At 26.1% G+C, this 25627-nt stretch overlaps 1 protein-coding gene across 3 annotated transcripts in view; it reads left to right on the top strand.

The window, feature by feature from the left end:
* LOC107457247 (Ecdysone-induced protein 75B) overlaps positions 1-25627 on the top strand; it is a 137570-nt gene that overhangs the window by 23018 nt on the left and 88925 nt on the right. Inside the window, exon 1 of one of the 3 annotated variants that reach the window (XM_016075362.3) lies at positions 8516-8821. The exons of 1 other annotated variant lie outside the window; for it this stretch is intronic. In XM_016075362.3, coding sequence (XP_015930848.1) covers positions 8800-8821 — 22 coding nt within the window. In that variant the 5' untranslated portion in view covers positions 8516-8799. Of the gene's footprint in view, positions 1-8515; positions 8822-18216; positions 18291-25627 lie in introns of those variants that run through there. One more of the 3 variants, XM_071182235.1, reaches the window with a different exon arrangement.

The raw sequence follows: 25627 nt of genomic DNA, 5'->3' as shown, positions 1-25627 counted from the left end.
ACATTTGCATCGTGTCGAAGTTAATCTTGTTTTAAATCAAATTAACTCGCATTGTTAACTGAAAATGTACTTGCATTGTTTACTTTCAGTTAAAACACGATTAAGAAATAATACTACTACATTAGTTATAAGCTGTAAAATTATTCTTAAAAGAAATAATAATTCTTGATGAAATTGTCATATTTATTATTTATGTACTCTTTCTCTAACGTAAGATTCAATACGATAGTAAGTCAACATTGTTTATGGCGTTTATTTTAATTTATTCAGAATTAATTTTTCAAATATTGTAAATAGATTATAAATAAAAAGAGAACAAAACAAAAAAGTATTCTGCGAATAAACAGTCGCAAGTGACACACTTACCTATCTACCGCCTGCCCTGATAGCCTATAGAAAATTTAATTTTTTCACTAATAGCTTCTGCTTCTTTTTTTCTTCTTCTTTTTTTTGTATAGTAAATGCTAAATAGGAAAAAGAAAAAAACAATAAAGATGTGAGAGAAAAACGAACAGGGAAGCGGAAAAAAGTGTGGCATAGTTTTTTTCCATCTTTTTACATTGTATTTATTTTTACTCTAAACTGCTTTGTTTTTGGCTTCATAAGCTGTTTTTACTTTACAAAAACATCTACTTTAATTTAATTAATATATTATATAACTAAAAGAAATATTTTTTAATTAATTAGAAAACAATATTCAACTTTCAATTAAATTTTATGATTAACTAAACTTTAAGTTTAATGATTAATTAATACTATTTTTTTTTAAAAAAAAGGATCTAAAAATTAACTAAAAACAATATAGCCTTTAGAATTTGATATTTTTTCCTTATATATATATATTTATATATATACCATTTAACTTTATTTAAGAATGATAATTATCCATTCATTGCTCACTTCTAATTGTTTTCTAGGATTAAAATTTTATCAATCTAAACTTTTATGAAAATTAATAATTAATTAAATAAATATTAATGGTGTTATTTAAACAATTGGTAGAACTTTTGTTTTATAAAGTAATAAATATTCCTGCACAAAGAAAAAGCAATGCAAAATCTGTATAAAGTTATTATGTATTTGGATAAAGTATTGGGTTAATTCTTTTTCTTTATTATGTATCCTTTTTAGGTTTATTTATTTCAAGTAATGGAATGAGTATAAATTAAACTTCATGGGGTTTAAAAACAAACAGTTTTGGATAATATTAGAAATAATAATTTAAAAATTATAAAAGAATTTTTAGATTTTATTTGTTTATTTTTTTGGTATAAACAAATAGCACAAAACTATTTATTACTTCATGACCAATGTACAAAATTTTTTAACAGCTTCAACACTTTAAACTTTTTCCCCCAACAGTTGGAAATTCCCTTCTGTTAAAGGGAAGATAAGAGAGAAAGAGGGAAAATGTAGAGAGTAGCTGTGGTCGATAGTTCGTTGACTCTCGACCTAGAAAGTAGAAGTTTGCGACATCCGCTCTTTCACCCATAGATTGAGGTAGCCTCCTGACCTCCACTTTCACTTATTTTCGCACACACAACCCTTTTTTTTTCTTTCCTTTAGTTTTTTTCTTCTTTTTTTTGTTCTACTTAAATCTAACTGAAGGGAATATTTTAGGGATTTTTATCACCCTTCTTTCTACACGTGTTTGTCTAATGATTTGATAAGCTTTTTAAGAGTTATCAGAAATTAAAAAAATAAATAATAAATAAAGCAACACATTTTCAGGCGTCTGAATATTTTTAAGATAACCTTTGTCTCTTATATAAGTTACGTAGTATGTTATTTTTGTTACATAATTTATTGCTTTTTTTCACGCCAAGTTAGGACTAAAAATTACTCACGAAATAAATGTTTCTAATAATGCATGCTGTTTTTAAAAGCTACTCAATAATTGACAAAACTTAAAAACAACGGTTTTATTACGAAAACTAATAGCATTTGTTTACTACGAAAAAAACGTAATTTAAATCTAATTTTGTAATTTAAAAATTTAAATCAGGAAAAACAATAATATTGATTGAAATATAGGAACGAATGACATTGTTTATATTGGTAAATTAAATGTTATTAATTTAATCGATAATGAGCAATAATCTAACTTATCTAATAAGTTTAATTTATTTTTCACAGGAAATTTTTCACATTTATTTTCTTGTTTTTTTTTTTCATTACAAATCATTTCGGACATACATAAACAGTAATAATATTAGTCGACTAAGGTTTTTTTATAGCATAAATTATTTAAGTTTATTAAAACCAAACTATAGTGTTCGAATTTATCCTACACGTAACAGTCAAGAAATAAAAATTTCCATACATTTGCTCCTAAATTTAGTTGCCTATTTTCTCTATTAGTAGCAGCATAGTGCAGAAAAAACACTTTTAAAGATTTACGGAAAATGATTTAAGCACTTTTCACCTTTTGCAACTGCTATATTACATGCAATATTAAATAGAATACATCTCCATAGAATATAGATTCAATTTTTTACAGCATTAATATTTCAAGTTTGTTAAAACTATTTTTAAATAATGATGTAATCAAAATTTTCCTTCGTTTGTAACGAAATTTAATTATATTGCTTCCCGGCCAGAATGTAGAAGAACCACATTTACAGATTTGCGAAAATTGGTTTAAGCAATTTTAACCTTTTGCAATAATACCTGCAATATAAAATGGAACATTACTTCTTAGAATATAGATTTAATTTTTAAAGCATTAATAATTCAAGTTTCTTAAAGTTATTTGTCAATAGTGTTCTAGTTTAGAGTATTCTAGTTATCTAAAACATTTGTGAGGAAATGAAATTTTTTATACATTTGCAACGAAATTTAATTATATTGCTTCCCTGAAAAAGAAGAGTACAATGCAGAAAAACAACTTTAACAGATTAAATGGTTTACTACTTAAAGAATTTTCATTTACAACTCTTAGATTAATTGGAGTAGAAAATAGAATATTATTCCTAAGAATATAATCCTTTATAATATTGATTAAAGTTTTTTATAGCCTAAATATTTCAACTTAATTAAAACCATTTGCCATAAATTTTTTGCTTTAAACTAAAAATATCACTTAAGAAATTTAATTTGTCGTACGTTTGCACCAAAATTTTCTAATATTGCTTTCTGATCAATAGCAGATAATGAGAAAAAAACCACTTTTACAGATTTTCTAAAAATGGTTTATTAATTAGACATTTCCCCCAGCTATAACATTTACATTCTCTAGAATATAGAAGGAATAGAATCTTCATAATATTGTTCTAATTTTTTTTTAAAGAATACATATTTCAAGTTAAATAAAACCATTTATCATTTTCTCTCTTAATATATTTTAAAATTAACAGTCACAAAACAACAATCAAAAATGTTATACGTTTGCACCAAAATTTAGTGACATTGCTTCCAATCAGTAGAAATGCAATACGAGAAAACCACTTTTTCATATTTACTAAAATATGATTTAACTGAAAACGATCTATATTTTAAAATCATATTTTTAATTCATTGCGCTTAAAATTGTTTGTGTTCTTAAGTTTTAAATTATAGGTGTTTGTGGAAAACTTATGCTTTCTTTTCAATAAAAAACTTATGTATGTGAACAATTAAATGTGAAAGTGATGCAACGTTTTACTTAAATTCATTTCATGGAAAAATTTATAATTAATTTTTTTCTCCCTTCAATCTTAAATCGATAAGGATCATTATTTGAACTGATCATTGCTTCCCTGCCCAAAACAGCAATATGCTGAAAAACCACTTTTACAGATTTTCTAGAAATGTTTGTAAATATGTATTGGTTCTTATTTTGGCTTGACAAAGCTAATTTTATGTCGAAATTGCAATAAATTTCAGCTTAATTTTAAGTTTTCTTTCTTAATACCATGATTATGATACTAATTTTAATTTTTACTTACTTATCAAACTATATTAATTAATTATATTTAAGGTTATACAACTAATGTAAACAATTTCTACATTTATGAATACATAATCTGTATTATAAAAGTTTATAATAGCTAAAATTATCTTAAATTTTTACCTAACTTGAAAACTTATTATTGAGTGTAATTTTACAAATCTGAAAACAGTTTTTCTTTAATTATTTTTTCTATTTTGTTTAGATTGCATTCAGTAATTTTGTTTCAGTTTGCCCAAAACGAACAGTTATTATTTAAACTGTTTAAACTTTCTATATATAAATATTTATTTAAATTAAAATTTAATTACTTATTTTACGCGGTTAATTATAATTTTTTTATTAGATTTATGGGGAAAAAATAGTAGAAAGTGTTTCCGTAAATTATTAACGTCTTAGCCTAAGAATTTCAATTATGTCTTCATTGTGCAATTATTATGTAACAATTATTATTTAAACAGTTTAAACTTTTCATACATAAATATTTCTGTAAAATAAAATTTAATTACTTATTTTACGCGGTTAATTATGATTTTTTTTATTAGATTTCCGGGGAAAAAATAGTAGAAAGTGTTTCCGTAAATTATTAACGTCTTAGCCTAAGAATTTCAATAATGCTTTCCTTGTGCAATTATTATGTAACAATTATTATTTAAACAGTTTAAACTTTTCATACATAAATATTTATGTAAAATAAAATTTAATTACTTATTTTACGCGGTTAATTATGATTTTTTTTATTAGATTTCTGGGGAAAAAATAGTAGAAAGTGTTTCCGTAAATTATTAACGTCTTAGCCTAAGAATTTCAATAATGCTTTCCTTGTGGGGAAAGTGAAAGTAATGAAAAATGATTGCGGAATTAATACAATTTCACCAATTTTTTTCCTGACACACTACTGCTACTTCCAATCCTTCATCGAAATCCTCAGGCTAATTTGGTAATCTGGGTTACGAGAGAAACTCAGCCTAAGTTCGTTGACCTAGTAAGGCTGCACATATGCACTAGGCGCGTTGCTATGGAAACAGATCCCCCCTTTTTTTTTCAAGCTAAACCAGGATGGGAAATGATGGAAAAGGAGGCTTTGTCTCTTAGCTTATTACGCATGCAATTTTTTTTTTTTTTTTTTTTTACAAATGGGTTGTTAATTATGGTTTATTTTATAATCGATTTTCGAAAATATAATAAATAAATGGATTGAAATAAAATTATAAGTCCTTTGTGTAAGTTATAAGTCCTTTGTGTATTAATTAATTGTTAACAAACATTTAAATATAATAAAGCGTTTATAATTAAAAAGCAAATGAATAGCAAATAATTTTTAAATGCAAATTATTTTTTAATGTGAAAAAAAACTCAATATTTTTGACTTGTGAAGAGAGATAATAGAAAAATTACTTTTTCGATAAATTTATATATATGTTATAAAATTTAATTAATTATTTTTATAAATATACTATAATAATCTTTGGAAAGTTTTTGTCACGGAGTGATTTATTTGCTTTTTCTAGTGATTTATTTATTATTTTCTTTATTTTTTTTTGTAAACGTAAAAAAAAAAAAAAAAAAAAAAAAAAAAAAAAAAAAAAAACTATGCAAATAAATAAAAATTTTACTTTTAATTGTTACAAAACTTTAAAATTATAAGAATTCTTTTGAAAGCAAAAATTTATCTTCGATAGTAAAATTATATGTTTTTTATAAATTACAAAAAGTAATAAAAGTTTCACTATTTTATGTTCTACATTGAATGTTGTGGTAAATTCACTTAGAATATTATAGTTAATTTAAACAATGCTTTAATTTACTATTTTTTTTCTTATTTAATATATTTTAACTATCCTTTAACAGGTTGCGTAGCCAGATTTTTCATCAAAAAATAAGCACCTTTTAAATACTTTTTAAGCACTCAAAAAATATTTTTAATCACTTTCCAAAAAAGGAAAAGAAACAAAATCATAACTAGGATCTGTGCAGTAACAAAAATTATTTTTTTCTTTCCTTTAAGGTTCTTAATTTATAAAAATAAAATCAATAAAATTCAAAAACTTTACATAATCATCATAAAATGACTAATTTTTGATAAATATTGCAGAAAAAAATTATAAAAATCATGAATTTTTTGTAATTTAAGACGACAATCGATACGGCAAAGAAAAAATGTCTTCTTAAAAGACAAAAAATTAAGCACATTTTACAAACACCAAATAAAAAAAGCACTTTTAAGGGCTTTTAAAAAACGTAAATCAAAAATAAGCAAATTTAAGCACTTTTTAAAAAGGCTACGCACCCTGTTTAAGTTAAGGTAGAAATTGATATGAGCCCCATTTAAAAAGTCATAAATGTACACTTTTTCTTATAATTTATTGTAAATAAATGTAATGATATTAATATTAAATCATATTAATTTATAAATAAATATATCATTAATTATGCATCAAAGTATTTGTTCATAAGAATCATAATATTAACTGATAAAATTTCTTAATTATTAAATTTTGTAAATGACAATATTTTATTTCAAAATTAAAACCCTGAACTCAAATTTCCACTTCGCAATGAATAACCATTTTAAAAAATTTTTTTGTACTTCATTCTTTTTCAATTCGTTGCGGCTTTTAATTATTTTTTATGAAAGAAAAATTTTGAAGGATGCAGACATTAAACAAATTACAGGTTTCTGAGTTCTTTGAAAAATAATGTTCGGTGTGAAGTAGTGAGCGGTTGAACTGGTTTCCCATCAGCAAGTGAAAGTGAAGGGGGAAATGAAAAGTGAAATCATGATCAGGTCATACGTTCAACGACCTCAAGTTCTAGAAAACTGGTACAGAAAAAGTTAGGAGGGATTAAAGTATGTCAGTGTAACTCCGCTACATTTATCTTCATTCCTCACTTTCTCTCCTCTTTCCACACAATTTGAGTGAAAATATACGTGCTGCCATCTATTGACAAGAAAAATAGTGTTATATTTTCTAAATTTAAAATCTTTTGTTCGAGAATTAATATTTTTAATAAATTCAACGAAGGCTAAATATAAAAATATTTTTAAAGAAAATATACTTCACAATTTCATGATTTCACAATGCTAAAAATAGTGCATTTGGTTTGCTATTATGAAAAATGAATTAAATTAAAAATAATTAAAAGCAAAGAGATATTTATTACATATTTATTATTTATTTAATTATGTCAGAATTATGTAATTTATTATTTATTGGGGAATTAATTCAATTTATTTTAAAAAATTTATAAGCTTGTATTTGGGGTTTAAAATAAGTTTTATTTTTCGCTGATTTAAACCTATTATTTAATTAAAAATATAAGAAATTATGTTTTTGTTTATAAAAAATTTATAATTAGTGCATTTAAAAAAAAAAAAAAAAAAGTAAATGCTGTAATTATCGGTATTTCTATTTATACAATTTAATGTTTTGCAAAATAATTTATCGATGTTTACGATAACTATTAAATAATTATAATAATTTTTAATTAAGTGAACATTGTTTAAAATTAATTATGAGTATTTGCAACACGATTTATTTTGTATGATTTTTGGAATTAGTATGGTATGAAACAAACTCATTATAACGTCGAATTCTATAATGATATCTCAATTTGATCTTTAAAAAGAGAAAGAAAAAAAAACTGTTCACTTTCAACCCTTTAACTTTGATACAAATATATTATAATTCCCATTGAAGTATGTTTGAAGATTTTAAAACGATTACCATTAGTAAATGATCTGTAATTAATCTGTTCAGTTTTTTTATAAAATATTAAATTTTTATTTGTAGATTATTTCTACGTCGAGTTCAAATCATTGATAATCGTATATTGATAAATAATCATTACCATTACAATATTAAAAATGATTTTGATCATTAACGAAATTGTATGCGCTAATATATATAAATATTTTATTTGATAAATTTTTTTAATAATTTGCATGTTTAAATCGTGCCATTTTTATGAAAATGTAATATATTTAAAAAGAATGACAAAAATTTACACTGCACAGACGTAAAAATAGTTATTTTATTGATTAAATAATAAATTAAATTTACGTGTACGAATTTGGGGTTTGATAGCATTTCTTAATTATAAGATTTTAAAAGTTTGTGTCCCCCCTTTTTAACCGCCATCATACTGGCATATACTGTACTCTATTCCAGAAAAAAAAGAAGAGGAAAATAAAGCTCTAAAGTTCGAGTTCTATCTATGTTATCTTTACTAAAAAAGTATATATACTCGTAGAAAAATACTTTAAAATCTTTTATTTATTTATTTTAAAATCAATAACCCTTAGTTTTTTAAGTTAGAAAATTTTTGTTTCCTTTATATTCTTCCTATTAAACTCCTTTCATTTTACAAAAATCTAAACACAAGGAGAGAGATTATAAAGTTTTATAGACTTTATCTTTAAAATTTGTAATTTCCTAGATCAAAGATTATTAATATGCAGGATTAATTAAATAATTTAGTTTTTGAGCTTGATCAAGCTAATTCATCTGTACATAAACTCATGCATGCGCGATTTAGTGTGCGCACCAAATCGCCTCCTCAGAAAATCAAGGTCGGCGGAAAAATACAGCATCATCCGTCGCCAAACTCAATTCACGTGGTTTCACTTTAGCAACGGTATTTCTATTATAATTTTGGACATTTCATCTTTTCGGAATATATTTAGTTTGTGGTTTTTATTTTTCTCTGAAATGATAGATTTTTCATTACAGCTTAGATCAGAATTTTAAGTTGATTTGAAAGACGCGGTTAGTGACAGTTAAGGTTTTAAGAAGACAAAAGAATTCATCGTAGAAGAATCAGGAATAATAAAAAAAATTATAATTATCTAAAAGTAATTCATAGAAACCATGCCACCCGAATATCAACCAGGTAAATATTTTAAAGAATAAAATTTGTTTAAAATCAGTTAAAGAATTTTTTGAAGTAATTTTTTTTTAACGAACTGTACAATTTTGTTCAAAATAATTGAAGAGCTAGAAGAAAACATGTTATGAAATTTTGATGAATAAACAGAATGAATGAATTAATCCTTATTAAAATCTATAGGAACAGCAGGAACAAAAAGCTGCTATCGTTTGCAAAACAACCTTTTTTTTTTTATTGAAACCACTTGATCGAAGATTAGAATAAAATAATAACCGTTTTATATAGTAAAACAGAACGTTTTCTTAAATTCCAAGTATTTTTTTCTTCAAAATTTGGTTTTATGTAAAGCGTTTTTTAACAAGGGCCCTCAACATGTTTTCCATTAACGCTCTTCAATCGTTAATGTATGTAATTTATTGTATTTATTCTGTGTTACTCTGATTTAATTAACTTTAAAAAATAAAAAAAGCATGGTTACTTAAAAAACAAGGATTCCTGATTTTAAAAACATGTTTTTCCATTAACGCTCTTCAATCTTTGTGCATGTAATTTACTGTATTTATTTTATGTTACTCTGATTTAATTACCATTTATTTAAAAAAAAAAACGTGGTTACCTAAAAAACAAGGATTTTCTTCATTTTTAAAAAATTCATATTTCTGTCATGACTGATTTGTATACAAAGCAAAGAACATGTTTTTAAGAATTGAACTCTGTGATAAAATTGTGTGGAATGTGATTTATTGTTTATCTTTCATATAAAAGAAATGTTTTCTTAAATTTTAGCTGATGTAATGTTAGCATTTTAAAAATGTGCTAGTAAATGTTTTTCAAAATGCAGTTGCATAAAACTGTGTAACTATATGGATTTTGGGAATAACTGAAACTATTAACGAACATTTCGAAATTTGTAAATTCTGCAATTAGAAGCATTAATATTATGAGAATTAAGTCAAAATTATAACTATCAAATGAATATAAAATAATTTTCTCTGATTACGTGTGATTTTTGAGTTTGAACAGTAATGTAGCTCGACAGTGTAATTTTTCTGACTTAATTTTCTCTTAATCTTTTTTTTTATCTTAATTCCTTCTTTGATCAAAGTAAATTATTATAAATAATTTACTATTTGCTTTTTTCGATGTTTTAAAAATGTATATTCGGGAATAAATTTTGTTGAAATGCGGCTAAAAAATACGTATAATTTTTTTGAATAAAACTATTTATTTGTAAAGCGATAAAGCATAATTTTATAATTATTTATTTCTTTCTGCTCATTTTTACGATTTAAATAAGACACATCGCTTTTTTGATTTCCGGAAAAATTCACTTAAGAAAAATTATTAGAAGTATAGTAATATAATAATTTTTTTTAATTACGACTAACATTATTATCAGAACTTAATTTCTATAATTATCACTATTATAACAAAATGTGATAATTTTAAGTATGAAAATTAGCAAACAAAGTTTATGGAATTATTAAATTCATAAAAAGTTAGTTTATTGAATTATTATAAAATTATATATTTTTTTTCGTAATAGTTAGATAATATTCACGTTTGTCTCTATATGTGCGGCTTTTTTTAATTGTTATGGAATAGAATAAATGAACAAGTTCAAAAATTCCATTTTATAATTTTTTTAATGGAATAGAAAATTGGATCTTGTAGTTTAAATATTATTGAATAAACAAAAACTTTTTTTTGAAGAAAAAATTTTTTTTTTGTGTCTGATTTTTCAGACAAAGACTTCGTTCTTGCGAGACCGCCTGGCAACGAAGAACTTTTTTTTTTTCAAGCGAAAAAAAAAACTATCTTTGGAATGTAGCCAGAGCGCCTTTAACTCTTAAGGAAGGTCGTTTATAAATTTTCGATTGTGAATTTTTGTGTTTATATTTCAAGGTTTGGGTTGCTATTTTCCTGTAGATTTTTTGAAGGCCAAGGATGCACCTTATCTAGAGTTTTTTTTTTCTTTTTCGTTTGATGATAAAGCAATTTTTTTAATTACTGTAACCATTAATCTTCTTATGAAATATTTCAGATTCATTTAAAGCTGTTTAGTGATTTTCCTTTATCTTATGCTATGTTTTAATTTTTTGTAAAATTATTTTAAAATTTTGCTTTGATATTTATTCTATTAGAAGTTTTTAAAAAAAATTAAAAAAGCTTTCAAATTTAGATATTTTTCTACTTTTGAGCTGCACATTTGATCATTATAAGTAATATTTTCAAAATAATAGATTTCTTAATTTTATTTTATATTTTTTTTAAAATTATTAGGCTTAGTATGTTAATAATAACACAATTATAAAGTGATCATAAAATTTACATTTCCGATGAATGAAGTAAAAAAGAGAAAAATCTACTTTTTATTTTATTTTACAAAGTAGATTTGTCTGCTATCTCTTATTTAGGAACTTAGTGTGTTCAGAAAGTATTGAATTTTTAAATACCTCTGAAATTTGAACCGACTTCAGAAGACGAAAATACTGAGTAAACTAAAAGATAAGTAAAGATCTCGCTAAGAATTATTGATTTTCCTATAGAACGGATTTGATTGATTTTTATTTCAATCCAAAATTTGTGATTAAACCTGTGTTTGTCGGATTGACGTCAAAATTATACATCAACTTCTGAAAACTTCGTCCTCTGCATTATCACTGTGATTTACACAAAATTGTTAATTCATATGATTTGTTATTTAACTTATTTGTTCTTTACTCTAAAAAAATATTTATTTAAAAAAACTGTGTATTTAATTTCATATGCATAAAAAAACTTGCAAACATATAAGTTAATTTTTTATACTAGGTTAAAATTAAAAGAATTTTTTTTTTATCAATGGATAAAAAAAAGTTTTGAATTTTCTAATGAAAATGAAATATTTTTGTTCTTTATTGCATTAAAAACTGAGCCGCTTTGTTCCTATAAATAAAAAAGTTAGCTTGTTAGTTTTATTCTTACCGATAAAATATCATGCAATGTTAGAAACTGAAATCTTGTAGTTCATATTGAAAAAAAGTTAAGATACGAAACTTTTTATTATTATTGTCAAAAATTTAAGTAGCTAAAAAACTGAGCCGTTTTCTTCCTATTGTCAAAAAGTTAAGGAATATGAAAAACTGAGTCCTTTTATTCTAATAGATAAAAAGTTGAGTAATTGTAAAAACTTATCTGTTTTGTTTCTATTAACAAAAAGTTAAATAATATTAAAAACTGAGGCTTTTCGATCTTATTAACTAAAAAGCAATGTAGTACATACAAAACGGAGTCATATTTTTCCCAATGACAAAAGCTTATATCAGAAACTGAGCCGTTTTGATGCACATGACAAAAAGTTTGATTTATAAACTGACCTGCTTTGTTTTACAGGATAAAAAGTTCAGTGACATTATAAACTGAGCCGCTATGTTTTACATGACAAAAAGTTAAGTGATATTATAAACTGAGCCGTTTTGCTTCACATGACAGAAAGCTAAGTGATATTATAAACTGAGCCGTTTTGTTCCTCATGGCAAAAAGCTAAGTGATATTATAAACTGAGTCGTTTTGTTTCATACGGCAAAAAGTTAAGTGGTATTATAAACTGAGCCATTTTGTTTCACATTGCAAAAAGTTAAGTGATATTATAAACCGAGCCGTTTTGTGTCACGTGACAAAAAGTTAAGTGATAATAAACTGACCAGTTTTATTCATGCTGACAAACATATAAGAAAAGTTAGACACTGAATTAGAGTTAATGCATCCAAAATGCTGATACCTTATGTTCAACTGTTGTAACAACACTTTCTTGTTGTAATGATTATATCAAATTTTATCGTAACAGCTTCTGCGAACAACTACTTATTTCCCATAAAATGTTGCAACCATAGCTATTTAAGTGAATTTTGAAATGATTTCTTTCACAAAAATACTGTTTGAAGATCAATTGTAACATTATGACTTAGACAGCTGTGATAGCTGACTATCATAAATAATAACTTATATTGATATGTCTGGATCTTGATTTTAATTTTTTTTTTTTTTGCTAGTATCGTGTCTGTAGGTCAACCTTGGTTGAATATGTACAGATAATATACACGCGCTTACTTGAAAAGTCCCGACAAAGTCAAGAGTCAGTGCGTCTTCGTCTAATTTTTTGTTTTCCTTCTGTCTAGAAAAGAGTCTTATGAGTTCATTCCCGACATTTTTCTAGACTCTTTCGTTTTTTTATTGAAATTTATTCTTAAAATTTATGAATACTTCTAGAAACTAAATCATAAACTCTTTTTTTTAAAATCATATTTACACCTTGATTTAAAGTTTACTTCGTTTTTATTTATTTTTAATGTAAATATTTAAATTTGGGAATGTTTTTTAAAATTGAATCATAAAAATAATCTCTTTTTTAAAATTTAAATTTGGATGTCGAGTTCAGTTCATTCTTGTAGTGTTCAGTAAATACTAGACTCTTTCATTTTTTATTGAAATTTATTCTTAAAATTTATGAATATTTCTAGAAACTAAATCATAAACTAAGTATTCTATTTTTTAATCATATTTACACCTCGATTTAAAGTTTACTTCGTTTTTATTTATTTTTAATGTAAATATTTAAATTTGAGAATGTTTTTGAAAACTGAATCATAAAAATAACCTCTATCTTTTTTTTAAAATTTAACCTTGGATGTAGAGTTTAGTTCTTTCTTGTAGTTTTCAGTAAATACAGAAATAATAATGTACTCATTGAGAAAAAAAGAATGGTCAAAAACTGACTGAATATGGTAAAACTTACCGTGTTATTAGCTTTATGGGAACGCAAAAAATCACGGTAATTTGGTAATGACTTTGGTAAAATTCATAATAAAATATTGTTTTATAAAATGTATTAAATTTTGTAAATGTGGTGAAATATGGTAATTTTATCATGATGCCTTTGAGCATGGTATCAAAACCATTTATTCGGTTAAATTTGCTTTCTAGTTTTGTATTTTTTACTAAATGTTTGGTTAATGAGAAATATAATTTTGAAAACCTCAATTTGCAGTAAACCATTACCATATGAACGGAAAAATTATTGTAATAATGGTTTGAATAACGTATATTTTAGTTTTATAACCAAAATTATGTTTTTTATTTTTATCTTTTTTACTAGAAATGTTTTTATTAACAATACGGTAGTTTTACCAGAATGTTTGCTCCGTGATGTTAAAATGATATAATCATAATTTTAGAAACTTTTAGTTTGAAATATTGAAAATAACTGTACATTAATTATTACAAAATAGTTCTGCGAGGGGATAAGAATTATTCAAAAATATCTTACTGAATGATATTGAGGGGTCTAAAATTATTAAAGAAATTATCACTAATAAGCTGGATCAACATATAATTGAATTATAAAAATTTAATTTAATTTTAATAATAAAAAAAAACTTGAAATTCTGATATCATCATAAAAAAAAATAGATGTATCATTATAAATACAACTTAGTAAAAAAATTAAATTGATATTTTAAGTTACTGGAAATATCAATTGAATTTTTTTTCATATCAATTTGATTTTTTTTCAACATTTATTAGTGAATGTTTAATAAACTGACAAACTAAGCTTGCATTACCAAGAAAAAGTGTTTAAATGTTGAGAAAGTTCGTTTAAAAAAAATTTTTTTCCGACTGAAACCCTTTTTTTTTTTCTTTCAAAAATGCGATAAAACAAATTAATATTCTTATACTTTTACAGCTGACCATGTACCCAAGACTGTTTATACATAATAAACAGTCTAAAATAACTGTTGTTACACATAATAATGAAAGGAGACTCTTTGAAAAAAAAATATCTAAGTGTAAAATAATCTTAAAAAATCATCTTGAAAATTTTAACATCTGATTTTTGTCAATTATATTTCAGTAATGTAGTTCTCAAAGCAAGACTGTTGCTTATGCTGGGGAATTAAAACAGTGTAAATTTAAAAATGCAGCAAAAAATAAGATCACGAATTTTAAACAAAAAGTTCAGATTTTATTGTATTGAATTAGGGTGACGTTTAGAATAGATGTTATCAGGACCTATCAATGGTAAAATAGTGAATTCTTGAAACAGTTACCGCCAAAAAATGGAAATATTAATACCAACGAAATGAAAATTTTTACATCAAAATCAAATTCACTGATACCATTGCTATACAACGAAGCAAATGCTATTTTTGCTAAAATTTTTGCGATGAGCACTCCAATTTTTTATTTAAATATATATTGCTACTAAAATAGCTCGGTAAATGTAAACAAAAAAAACCTTCCAGCTAACACATTGTATCAAATTTAAACCGAGACTTTAAGAATCGAAGTTATCTATGCCGATAAAGCTAAAAATTGCGAATTCTAAAAAGGATCTTTAAAGCAAATCAATAAATGCTATCTTTAGCTAATGGTTGCTGACCTTGAACTATATCTCATCTGTTCCTGATGAGCCATTTTAATAACCTTCATGTGCACTCTGGATATTTTTTTTATTTCAGTCAATTGATATCGGATTACATCTTTCTTTTGGCGAAGGTGACTTTTTTAAATCTGAATATGGGAGCAACAGCGATAATTTCTGTTATTTTTCGGGTTTTTCGCAAGCACAATTGACGTTCGCAAAGTTGGCGAAAATATTAAATGATGTAAACAAGTGCAGAATTTTAGATTGAGAAACAATTGAATAACTATTTCAAAATTCATTTTTAAATTTCATAGAGGTCTAGACGATGGCTGGTTGATACGAATTTCGCACCCGGCTTGCACCGACCTCAGTGTTGGCGTGAAATATGTGATAGACGGATCATGGGTTAGAGTCCTCTTGTCGTCAGACTAACCTTAGGAGGTTCTCGTGGTCTTACTCTCCATGTAACGCAAATGGTTAGTTCCATCAAATAGTCCTCCACGAAAGCAAATTTATCCCAATACTTGATCCAGGAGTTCCTTTGTCTTCTGGATTGGGTTTAAAATTACAAGACTACGGAGTTGAACATTAGTAGTCGTGAACCCAAAAATTCAACGACGGTTATAAAATAAAATAGAGGTCTAGAGAGCCGTGGTGGCTCAGGGGATAGAGCGATGGCCTCCCACTAAACCGGGTTCAAATCCCAGCTATGGCTAGTCGATATGAATCCGCACCCGGCTTGCACCAACCACAGTGCTGATGTAAAATATCCTCAGTGGTAGACGGATAATGGTTTAGAGTCGCCTTGCAATTAGTCTAATCGTGGGAGGTTTTCATGGTCTATCACTCCATGTAATGCAAATGCGGGTTAGTTCCATCGAAAAGTCCTCCACGAAGGGAAATTTCTCCCAATACTTTATTTCTGCCAACACTTGATTGTCTTGTCTTCTGGGTTGGGTTCAGAATTACAGGGCTGCGGAGTTGAACATTGGTAGTCGTAAACCCACAATTGGGTCGTCGGCTGTTCAACGACGGTTATGTAATAAAATATAAGTCTAGATGCCCCTGTTTTTTTTAATTTTCACTGAAAAAATAAATATAAATATTTCATGTAGTTAATATTAGTATTTTAATGGTAATTTATGTTCATTTGACAAAGTTTAATATTAGTATTTCATAGTCCATGCCAGAGGTATAAGAATATAATGGTTTAAAATTGCAGATGCAGAAATATCGATGTATTAGGAAAGTTTTACATTTATGTTTAGAAATATGTAAAAATTAACTTTCAAATTTTAGCATTACTTACAAATTATTACAGTGTAGCACTGTGTTTCCTAGATTTAAAAGAAAAGATTTTTGCAGAATCTAAAATAAAAGTGTCAGAATTAAAATAAAAGAAAGTGATTATATAAATACAATATTTAAGTAATAGTTTTATTAAAAAAACAAATTACCTCAATAGGCGTGTTTTCTTACTATTTACGTTTATTACAAATAATTCATTTAGAAACAATTTAAACAACATGGAGAAATGTTTAGAGAAAGCCAAGGCCCATACAGACTTGTCATGCCAGTGATGTTTTGTCAATGATCATTTGTCACTCCAGAGATAAAATAGTTTCATATCTATAGAAATAATTAAACTATCGTTTTATGCATTGTATTATATTTAAATGTCGACATTTTAAATAGAAATAATTACAGACAATGTGATTAACTAAGAATTGGAATTATAAAATTTATTCCTTATAATTTAAACTCCTGTTTTTCTTCAAATTCATAATGTCATTTAAAGAATTGAATACACAAAATATGAAATTCTTAAGAATGATCATTAATTCATTAGAATAATTCATTTTAAAATGCTTAATAAAGTGTAATTTTGAATTATTCTTTGCAGTTTTCAGAATTGTAAGATGTTTCGGAATAACCCTTATGAATTAATTCTAAGAATTATTTACTACTATAATATTAAAATAATGTATATTTTGAACAATTTCTAACACTTTTTCGTAAACATAATTACTAAAAACTATTCATCCTTATTGTACTGAAATAATACATAATTATAAATAATTAATAGTTGTTTTTCATCATTATGTTGGTGTCTGCCTATTTTGTTTTAATTTATCGGTCATGTGTTGGGTTCGTACGGTTAATTAGAAAAATTAAAAAGTTGTAACAATATTGCAATGATGTTGTTGTTGTAGTTAATTTACGTCGCACTAGAGCTTCACAATGGGCTATTGGCGACGGTCTGGGAAACATCCCTGAGGATGATCCGAAGACAAGCCATCGCAATTTTGATCCTCTGCAGAAGGGATGGCACCCCTGCTTCGGTAGCCCAACGACCTGCACGCGAAGTCGAGCACTTTACGGTAGCACAGTTTAACGAGGACCAATACCGCACACCCTCGGTCCCTACGCAGACTGATCCAAGTGGTCACCCACCCGCACACTGACCGCAGCCAGTGATGCTTGACTTCGGTGATCTGCTGGGAACCGTGTCTTAACGATCAGTCCACTGCGGTACCAGTATTGCAATGAAAAAAATTAAAAATTTCTTTTCATTAGCTTTCATTTTAAGATTGAAAATACGGAACCCTCTTGATTTCACAAGATACATATATTAGAAAATATCAAGCGTAATACTGTATACAAATTTATCAAAATACATTTTATTTTCTTATTTTTGCTCTCACTTTTTAAATTTTTTATTGTTTGAGTAAAAAATTATTTCGAAGTTATCTTAGTAACTTTTACTTAAGATGGTGATGAATAATTTATAAAATAATATTTTTTATCGTTAATCCTAAAAGCAGTTACGACTTATATTTCACTAACCGCAATTTCCAATGTAAAATAACATGACACTCCGTATACCAAACGAATGTTTTTAAATCAAGTGTTAAAGAGCCAATTCTGGAAACTCTCCCGATATCCCGAAGCGGCAGCCTCTATCCTGTCCTTGGCCTTGACCAGATGATGAAGAAAAAGAAAATGCTGCTACGGATTTGGCTGTAGAATGACGTCAGCAGTTGGAAAGATGGCTGGCTGCAATGGGTAAATGTTTCATTCCAATCTGCGCATCGTTCTTTTTATTCTCTTTTTCTTAAGTACTTATGAGAATAATTTTATTAGAACGTCATCTCTCCTTCTAACAGTGTTTTTTTAGAAAGAGTATTAAAAATAGAATGAATGCCTTTGAAATGGAATAAAGGAATAAATATAGATTTTAAGATATCGACTAACTCTATCGATTTGAGATGGCGATAGAGATTTTTTTAATATGATTTTTGTCTTCAATAACTGTTAATTTTAGTTTTTTAAATTCTTTTTCTTCAAATTCATCGAAATGTTATTATATGTGAGGAAAAAAAAGAGTTTATGATCCTTATTTATGATATTATTAATATTGAATTAATATTAAATAGGTTTTGATTTTTTTGTTCTAGACGTAATGAATATCACAATGAACAAGGAATCTGAACAATTTTAACAAAGCAAATTAGATAAATCAAAATGTTCTTTTTTATATGTTCTTTTTTGACAGCATTGATTTTAAAAAACGTTTCAGACTGAACAAAAAATTATATTACCACATGAACAGTGTCTACATTTTAGTTATTAAATTTTTTATAAGAAGTAGAAATATCTCCATTTCATTGTTTATATCATCTGCATGAAATTCATTCTACAGAAATATAGAAAAGAAATTTTACTGTAATTTAACCACTTTTTTGTAAGATATTAGATAGCTTTATTTGTGATCAGGATGTTTTTTATTTCGATCTGCTTTTAGCTTGCATTGATTTTTAAAAAGCATTGTGATTTTTTATGTAATCAGGATGTTTTTTTATTTTGATCTGCTTTTAGCTTGCATTGATTTTAAAAAAAAGCATTTTAGACTGAAAAAAATTAACGTATTATCATAGAAATAACTGCTACAGTTCAGTTTTTATTAAGTTTTCAAGAATTAAATACTAAGCAATTTTAGATAGCTTTATTGTACTAGATATATTGATATTAGTACTCGTTCTGCAGAAGTAGATGAATAGATTTTAGATTGAATTGAATATGTGTACTGTTAGTTGATATGTTCTTATGATATTAAACATTGTCAAAAATTCTAAATTCTTATCCTTAAAAGCTTCCTATTAAATCACTCAAGTAGCCTTAATTTAGAGCAATATGCTATAATAGACACTTATTTTACAGCTGTTAATTTATTTACTTTCCGAACTATGATTTTGGGGAAAATGATAGCATATAAGATAAATTGAAAAAAAAATTTCAAGTAAGCTTTCTTCTGAAGCTAAGTTTGAACTCTTTTATTTATTGTTAATGACTGGTAAAATTGTATTTCATATTAACATATGAATAATACAAAAAGTCTTTCACAAATTTTTTTAATTGTTTTTCAGTTAAAAATAACATTTATGATTCGAAAAAGATAACTGTGCACACACAGATATTTTCTCTTCAATATTCATTAATTTATGTTTATTCATTAACATAAATTTATTTCATATATGAACATAACGAAACTGAACATGTTTAAGAACAATACTTAGTTCATTATATGATGGTTTTTTTGTTTAAATTTTTTCATGGAATTCTTACATTTGTAAGTCTTTTTTTAAAAAAAAAATATATATATGAAATTGATTTTATGCGCTTTTAAGTATAATTATTCTAACATATATACAATTTATGAGCATTACACGCCCCTATTTGTGTATTATAATATTAAGTAATTAAGTTATTGATTCTAGTACTTTCTTTCTTTTTTTCATTCGTTTGTTAGTTATTCTCAAGCCAAAATCGATCTTGTATATTTTGAATTGTTATTAATACAATTTTTAATATTTCCCAGAATAATATTAAGCAACGATATACCTTTTTCTAAAATTCATATATTTATTTATTTTTTTTAAGTCAAAATAAATCTAATATTTCTACCATCCTCTGACGCTACAAGCGGACCTCCTAGCAACAAGATTATTTAATTTATCACCGATTTCATCATAAAAAAAATAATAACTTTAATCTAAAGAATTGCAGTCACTGTACTGTTATCTGCTCTGTTCATTAACAAAAAATTTTTAAAAAAAGAATTAGTACATTAACCCAAAGACACATCTGGGGTATTTTTTAAGAACACACTTAAATTTTTTTTAATGTTTTTTGATAACAACCAATCAGACGTTTGGGTTTTATCTTCTTAGCACTTAATAGGTCATGCATGAACCGATATTATAAGCTAAGTTTATTACCCTGGTGTTTTGAGCGGGTGCGTTATCGGTTAAATTTGATATGCCGTATATTTTCGGGTAAAAAAAAATTATTTTCTCATAGCAAGTTGCTTAAATATACCATAAAGCACTCAACTGGATTTTTTTTCAATAACGGTATAGATTAATATTTAAGGTTGATTCAAGGGCAGTTTTTTCGTTTCTTTTTTTTTTTAATTGCCATCTGTGATGCAAAGTTTTTGAGATTATTAGTTAGATCTCTGGCAATAATAAAATGGTATTGACAGGAATGCTAAGTTTAAAAACGCAGATCCTTGAAAACCGTTTTTTTCTATTTGAGTAAAAAAAAAAATGTACTACTTTCAAAAGATACATTTTTTTAAAATTAACTTGAATAATATTTTATTTGGGCTTAAAACTAATTATTTACTGTTAGCAGTAATTAAACATCGTTATTAGCAATTTTATTGTGTTTGTGTAACGCGGCTATCGATTTATTTTCACAATTTAAAAACTGCAATTAATTATTTATGCACCTTATTAACAATAATAAGCTTACACATTGAAATCCAAAATTTATTATGTACACACTTGCAATAATAAAATAAATTTAATATTTATTACGTTCTAAAATGTATTTATTATTATATTAAAACATATTTAATTTTTATATTGGTTCATGATATTTTGAAATAAAATATATTATAATTTTTACATTATGAAATTTAAAATTTATACTTTTAACAAGTATAATGATTGATAGTATTATAAACTTTTTAATTCTACTTTTTTTTTTTTCTATTTGCTTAATTTTCTAATTGCAAAAGTTTCTAATATATACTTGCAGTAAATTTTAAAAATTTTGTTAAGAATAATTTTTTTTTTAAATGAAGTATTTTCTTTATTTTGAAAAAGACATTTTTATAGAAACGTATTAATTAGATTGAAAATCAAATGTTTGGTAGCAGTAACTTATTATAAATTTATTTTGTCTCCAAATATTAGAATACTTCATTAGATATATCTTCTTTTTTTTAATCCGTTATTAAGAAGTTTTCTTTTTCACGTAGTACTCAAGAAATAGTTAAATTATAATTTAAACTTTATGATGCAGTAGTGCCATCTGTTGATATTACTTCCATTCATTTTAATATGCTAATCTTGTTGCATATTTTTTAAATATTTTATTATATCTGCGTAAAAATTTAAGAGTAATAATAAACTCTGGTTGCTTTTATATTAAATCCAAGCTCAGTAAAATTTCATTAAGTGGTTATCTTTAATTTTATGCTTAATTTAAATTATATTACTTTAATATTCAATTAAAAAAATTAAAAATATTTAGAATGGATTTAATATTATGCATTTTAATATTTTTCTTCAGCGAAAAAATACAGTTCCTAATTAATACAGATATTTTTGGATTTTTTAGATATAAATTACTCGTTGACATAAGATAAAAATGCCTCATGCTTGAGCGCCATCTATCCCCGTTGGCCGAAACTACTAATTCAGGCATCTTCTGCTTGGTGTGTCATTGTACTTGACCTAGATTGGCACTGGGCGGTCGTTATGGCAACAGAGCTCTCAGCATGAGTGTTTGATGCAGAGAATAAGACACTAATGCTTCTATTCCATTGAATGCTTTCCCCCCTCTTTTTCTTTCTGCTTTTTCGAATTTTTATCCATTCGAAAAATAATCCTTTAAATATTTTAATAAAAATTTTTGCTTATTATGGTGAAATATAATGAAACATAAAATAATTATTCCGAATTAAAAATATTTTTTATATTCTAATTATTAATGTTTTATGAAAGAATCTACAGTGAAATATTTTTTTTATAAATATTTGTAATAGTTGTGAGTTATTTTTGATAATATAATAATTTCGATAAGCAGCTTAAGTAAAATACATTTAGTGTAGCACATTTAGTTTAGTACAGCTTCTTTTGTAAAAATAGAATGAAATTTTTTCCTTACATAGATTCATCATTATGATTCATACGCAATGGTCAATAAAATATTTATAGCGGCATTAGCTTTCTTCTTTTGGTGGATCGATGGAACAAACATAATTATTCTTTCAACATAATTATTTATTATTCATAATTATCGCTACTAACATAGCTATTTAGAGAAAAATTTAATTATACCAATTTTAAATCGAATAAAACTACTAAACAAAAAGTTATAATTTGTTACGTGTTCAGTTATTTTTTTTCTTCCAACAAGCTGAACGAGATAAATAGGGCCATAAAGTATTTGTAAGTTTGTATGTCTGTTTTATACATTATTTTTGAACAAGGAATCAAAGTTTTCCAAGTTTGTCCATAATTTAGAACAACTTTTTTTTGCTAATTAGCGCTAAACATAATAACGTGTCATGAAATAAAATCATGACGAAAGAAGTTTTCACAACATTTTATTTTAATAATTGATAATTTTCATAAACTGACTTCTTTTAAAAGTGAACAGTTTTGCACTGCTATTGATTACCCCCCGCCCTAAAAAAATTCGGATACAGATGTGCTTTGATTCTGCTTCAACAAATCTCTCGTTTTCTTTCTTTTTTTTTTATGTATGTTACACCGTAAAAAAAATTCCTGAAAAATTACGGTACAATTTTACGGGGAAAAAAATTCTGTCTAACCGTGATTTTTAAAGTAATATTTTACTGAATCTATGTAATTTAGTAAATATTACTGTAAGAATTTCGATTTAAAATTTTGCTGTAAAAATTGATTTTACGGTATAAAGTACTGGTACTCTGAGAACCGGTATTTTACCGTAATTTTACATGATTTTTTTTCCAGTGTAGAAAAGACGAGTCAGTGAATTGGAAGTTGATTTCACCAGTTTAAATTAATAAAATCGATGTGGCTAAGTTCAGTGGTAAGGCAGAAATAGTCTACAAGAAACTCACAATAATTATTAGTGAATAGTTCCAAATTCTATCGACTAGTTAAAATTTGTACTATTACATTATATTTATTAAATAGTATAAAACCAGCTGAAAACGACCATCAATGTAACATCAATTGCTCATGAGGTCATATTAGTAACTTTTCAAGATATTGCGAGGAAATTACCGCTAAATTATAATTGCAAATCACACGTTCAAAAACCAGAATCTTTCGTCGAGCTCTGCAACTCCTTATGTCATGAATTCTCTTGAACCTAACCTTCAACAATCGACCTTGTTGCAGTGTTATTGCAGAGTTGCAACAATTCTCGAACCGAACAGCGAAACTCTTTCATTTGATTGTACTTGAAAAGAGAGGAAAGTTTTCGAGGTTACAACAACAATGAAACAACAAATTTTGGCCAACAGCCTGGCATCTACTTTTAGCTGAAGGTCTTGACGAATGTATTACGAAACGTATTTAGCCTTGCTAATATATATGGCGAGTACACAAATAACGATTCATTTTCTTTGAAAAAAATCTCTTTTAGACAATAAACGAACGTTTTTATGGCTATTTTTGAATAGGTTTTTTTCCCATTGATTAATTGATGAACTTGACTTTTTAAAAGAAATATTTGAGTTTATTGTGAAAGAATAGGTTTTCATAAAATTTAGTTTGCAAAACCTTTCATATAATAGTCAATGGAGAATATAACAGAACAAATGAATTAAGAAATACAATGAATGAAAAGAACAAAGAAGAAGAAAAAAGAATCCGTAGCTTCCTCGAAGAAGAAAATCATCCTAGATGGCATAAAACAGTACTAAAACGTTTGTTTTGATAGGTACTAAAAATCGAATGAATTCTGATGAAAAATCTAATGGTACTGAATTTCGACTTCAGTACTCTTCAATGTTATAAAAATTCGTACCAAGTTTGGAATGGTGATAATATTTGTAATAAAAAGGAATTGTACCAAAAATCGTACTTTAGTTTCACAGTAATTTGTATCATAATTCCTATAATAGTAATTTGTATCATAAAATAATTTTATTGAATTAACACTACAATAAAATAAAATTTAAATTTTGTTTTATCGTTGTGGGTGCTTAAATGTACTTCGAGCACGAAATTTCGTCAACATTATTAGCATTTTTTAGAGTTGTGTTTTAGCTACTGAGTTGTTTCAACTACTATTGTATAAAATGCATTGTAGTTTGAGACCACAAAGGCTAGTGTAAAATATAGTTTTACCAATGGCTTAGCGAATACGAAAATTTTATACATAATCAAATTTGTAGTAACACATACTTATTACATTTTATTAATTATTGCGATTATAAGTGTTTGGTTGTCATTACTCATTATAAGAAAGAGATCTGAGCTTCATTTTTGTGTTGAAAAGTTGCTTATATATCTTGTTTACTCTTCGTATATCTCATCTTTACATATTTTATAATTTTACTTTATCATTCTATAACACTCTGTCCTGCTACAAGTTTGCATGATTGACAAACGAAATCCTAAATTTTAAGCAACCTTTCCGACTGGCAAAATAAATTAGAACTTGAAGTCGTTAAATTCTTAAAATTACTAGCAAACGATCACGCGTTCTATTTTAGAGCACTTTCACTGGTCACGTGGTTTTAGTGCTGATGCCTCTTTCCTGGTCCAGTTCGCACGTGCCTGCCTCCCTCCAGCTAGAATGATACAATAAAAAAACAGGTGATTCTTTTAACATCACCTATATGAATCGCTTGGTAAAAAAGATACTACAACTTCTACTTCCTCAATGGGGCATTGACCTCCATTCGATTCAGCATTTGCATCCCCCCCAAAAAACGTTTGCTCTCCATCTTCCCTGAAGAGTGCGAGATTACTAGGCCTGGAAATTGGGGTGGGGAAGAGAGAGATGTGCTCCAGTGATGGGCAGTGCTGTTAGTTTGTTTTTTGTACTTAGGTTAGGGCTGTATAGTTAGGGTTGATGACCTACGCGGTGCTATTTGTGGTCTATTGTGACCACCAGGTTGAACATTTGCTTCTTCCGGAAAAGGTTAAATTACGTGGGAGTAATTTACCGACAAAAAGAACGTTTTTTTTTAACTACAAATACTGTTATAAAATCATATTTTATGTTTGCAATTTTATGCTGAGCATTTTTTAAAAAGAAAAGGAAAAAATTGCTTTTTTTAAAACGTGTAATGGTATTAATTAGATACAGCTTTTATTAATGCAAGA

The sequence above is a fragment of the Parasteatoda tepidariorum genome, chromosome 6 (genome assembly GCF_043381705.1).
Source record: "Parasteatoda tepidariorum isolate YZ-2023 chromosome 6, CAS_Ptep_4.0, whole genome shotgun sequence".
In the NCBI taxonomy this organism is placed as follows: Eukaryota; Metazoa; Arthropoda; class Arachnida; order Araneae; family Theridiidae; genus Parasteatoda; species Parasteatoda tepidariorum.
This window is presented reverse-complemented; position numbering and strand designations above follow the sequence as displayed.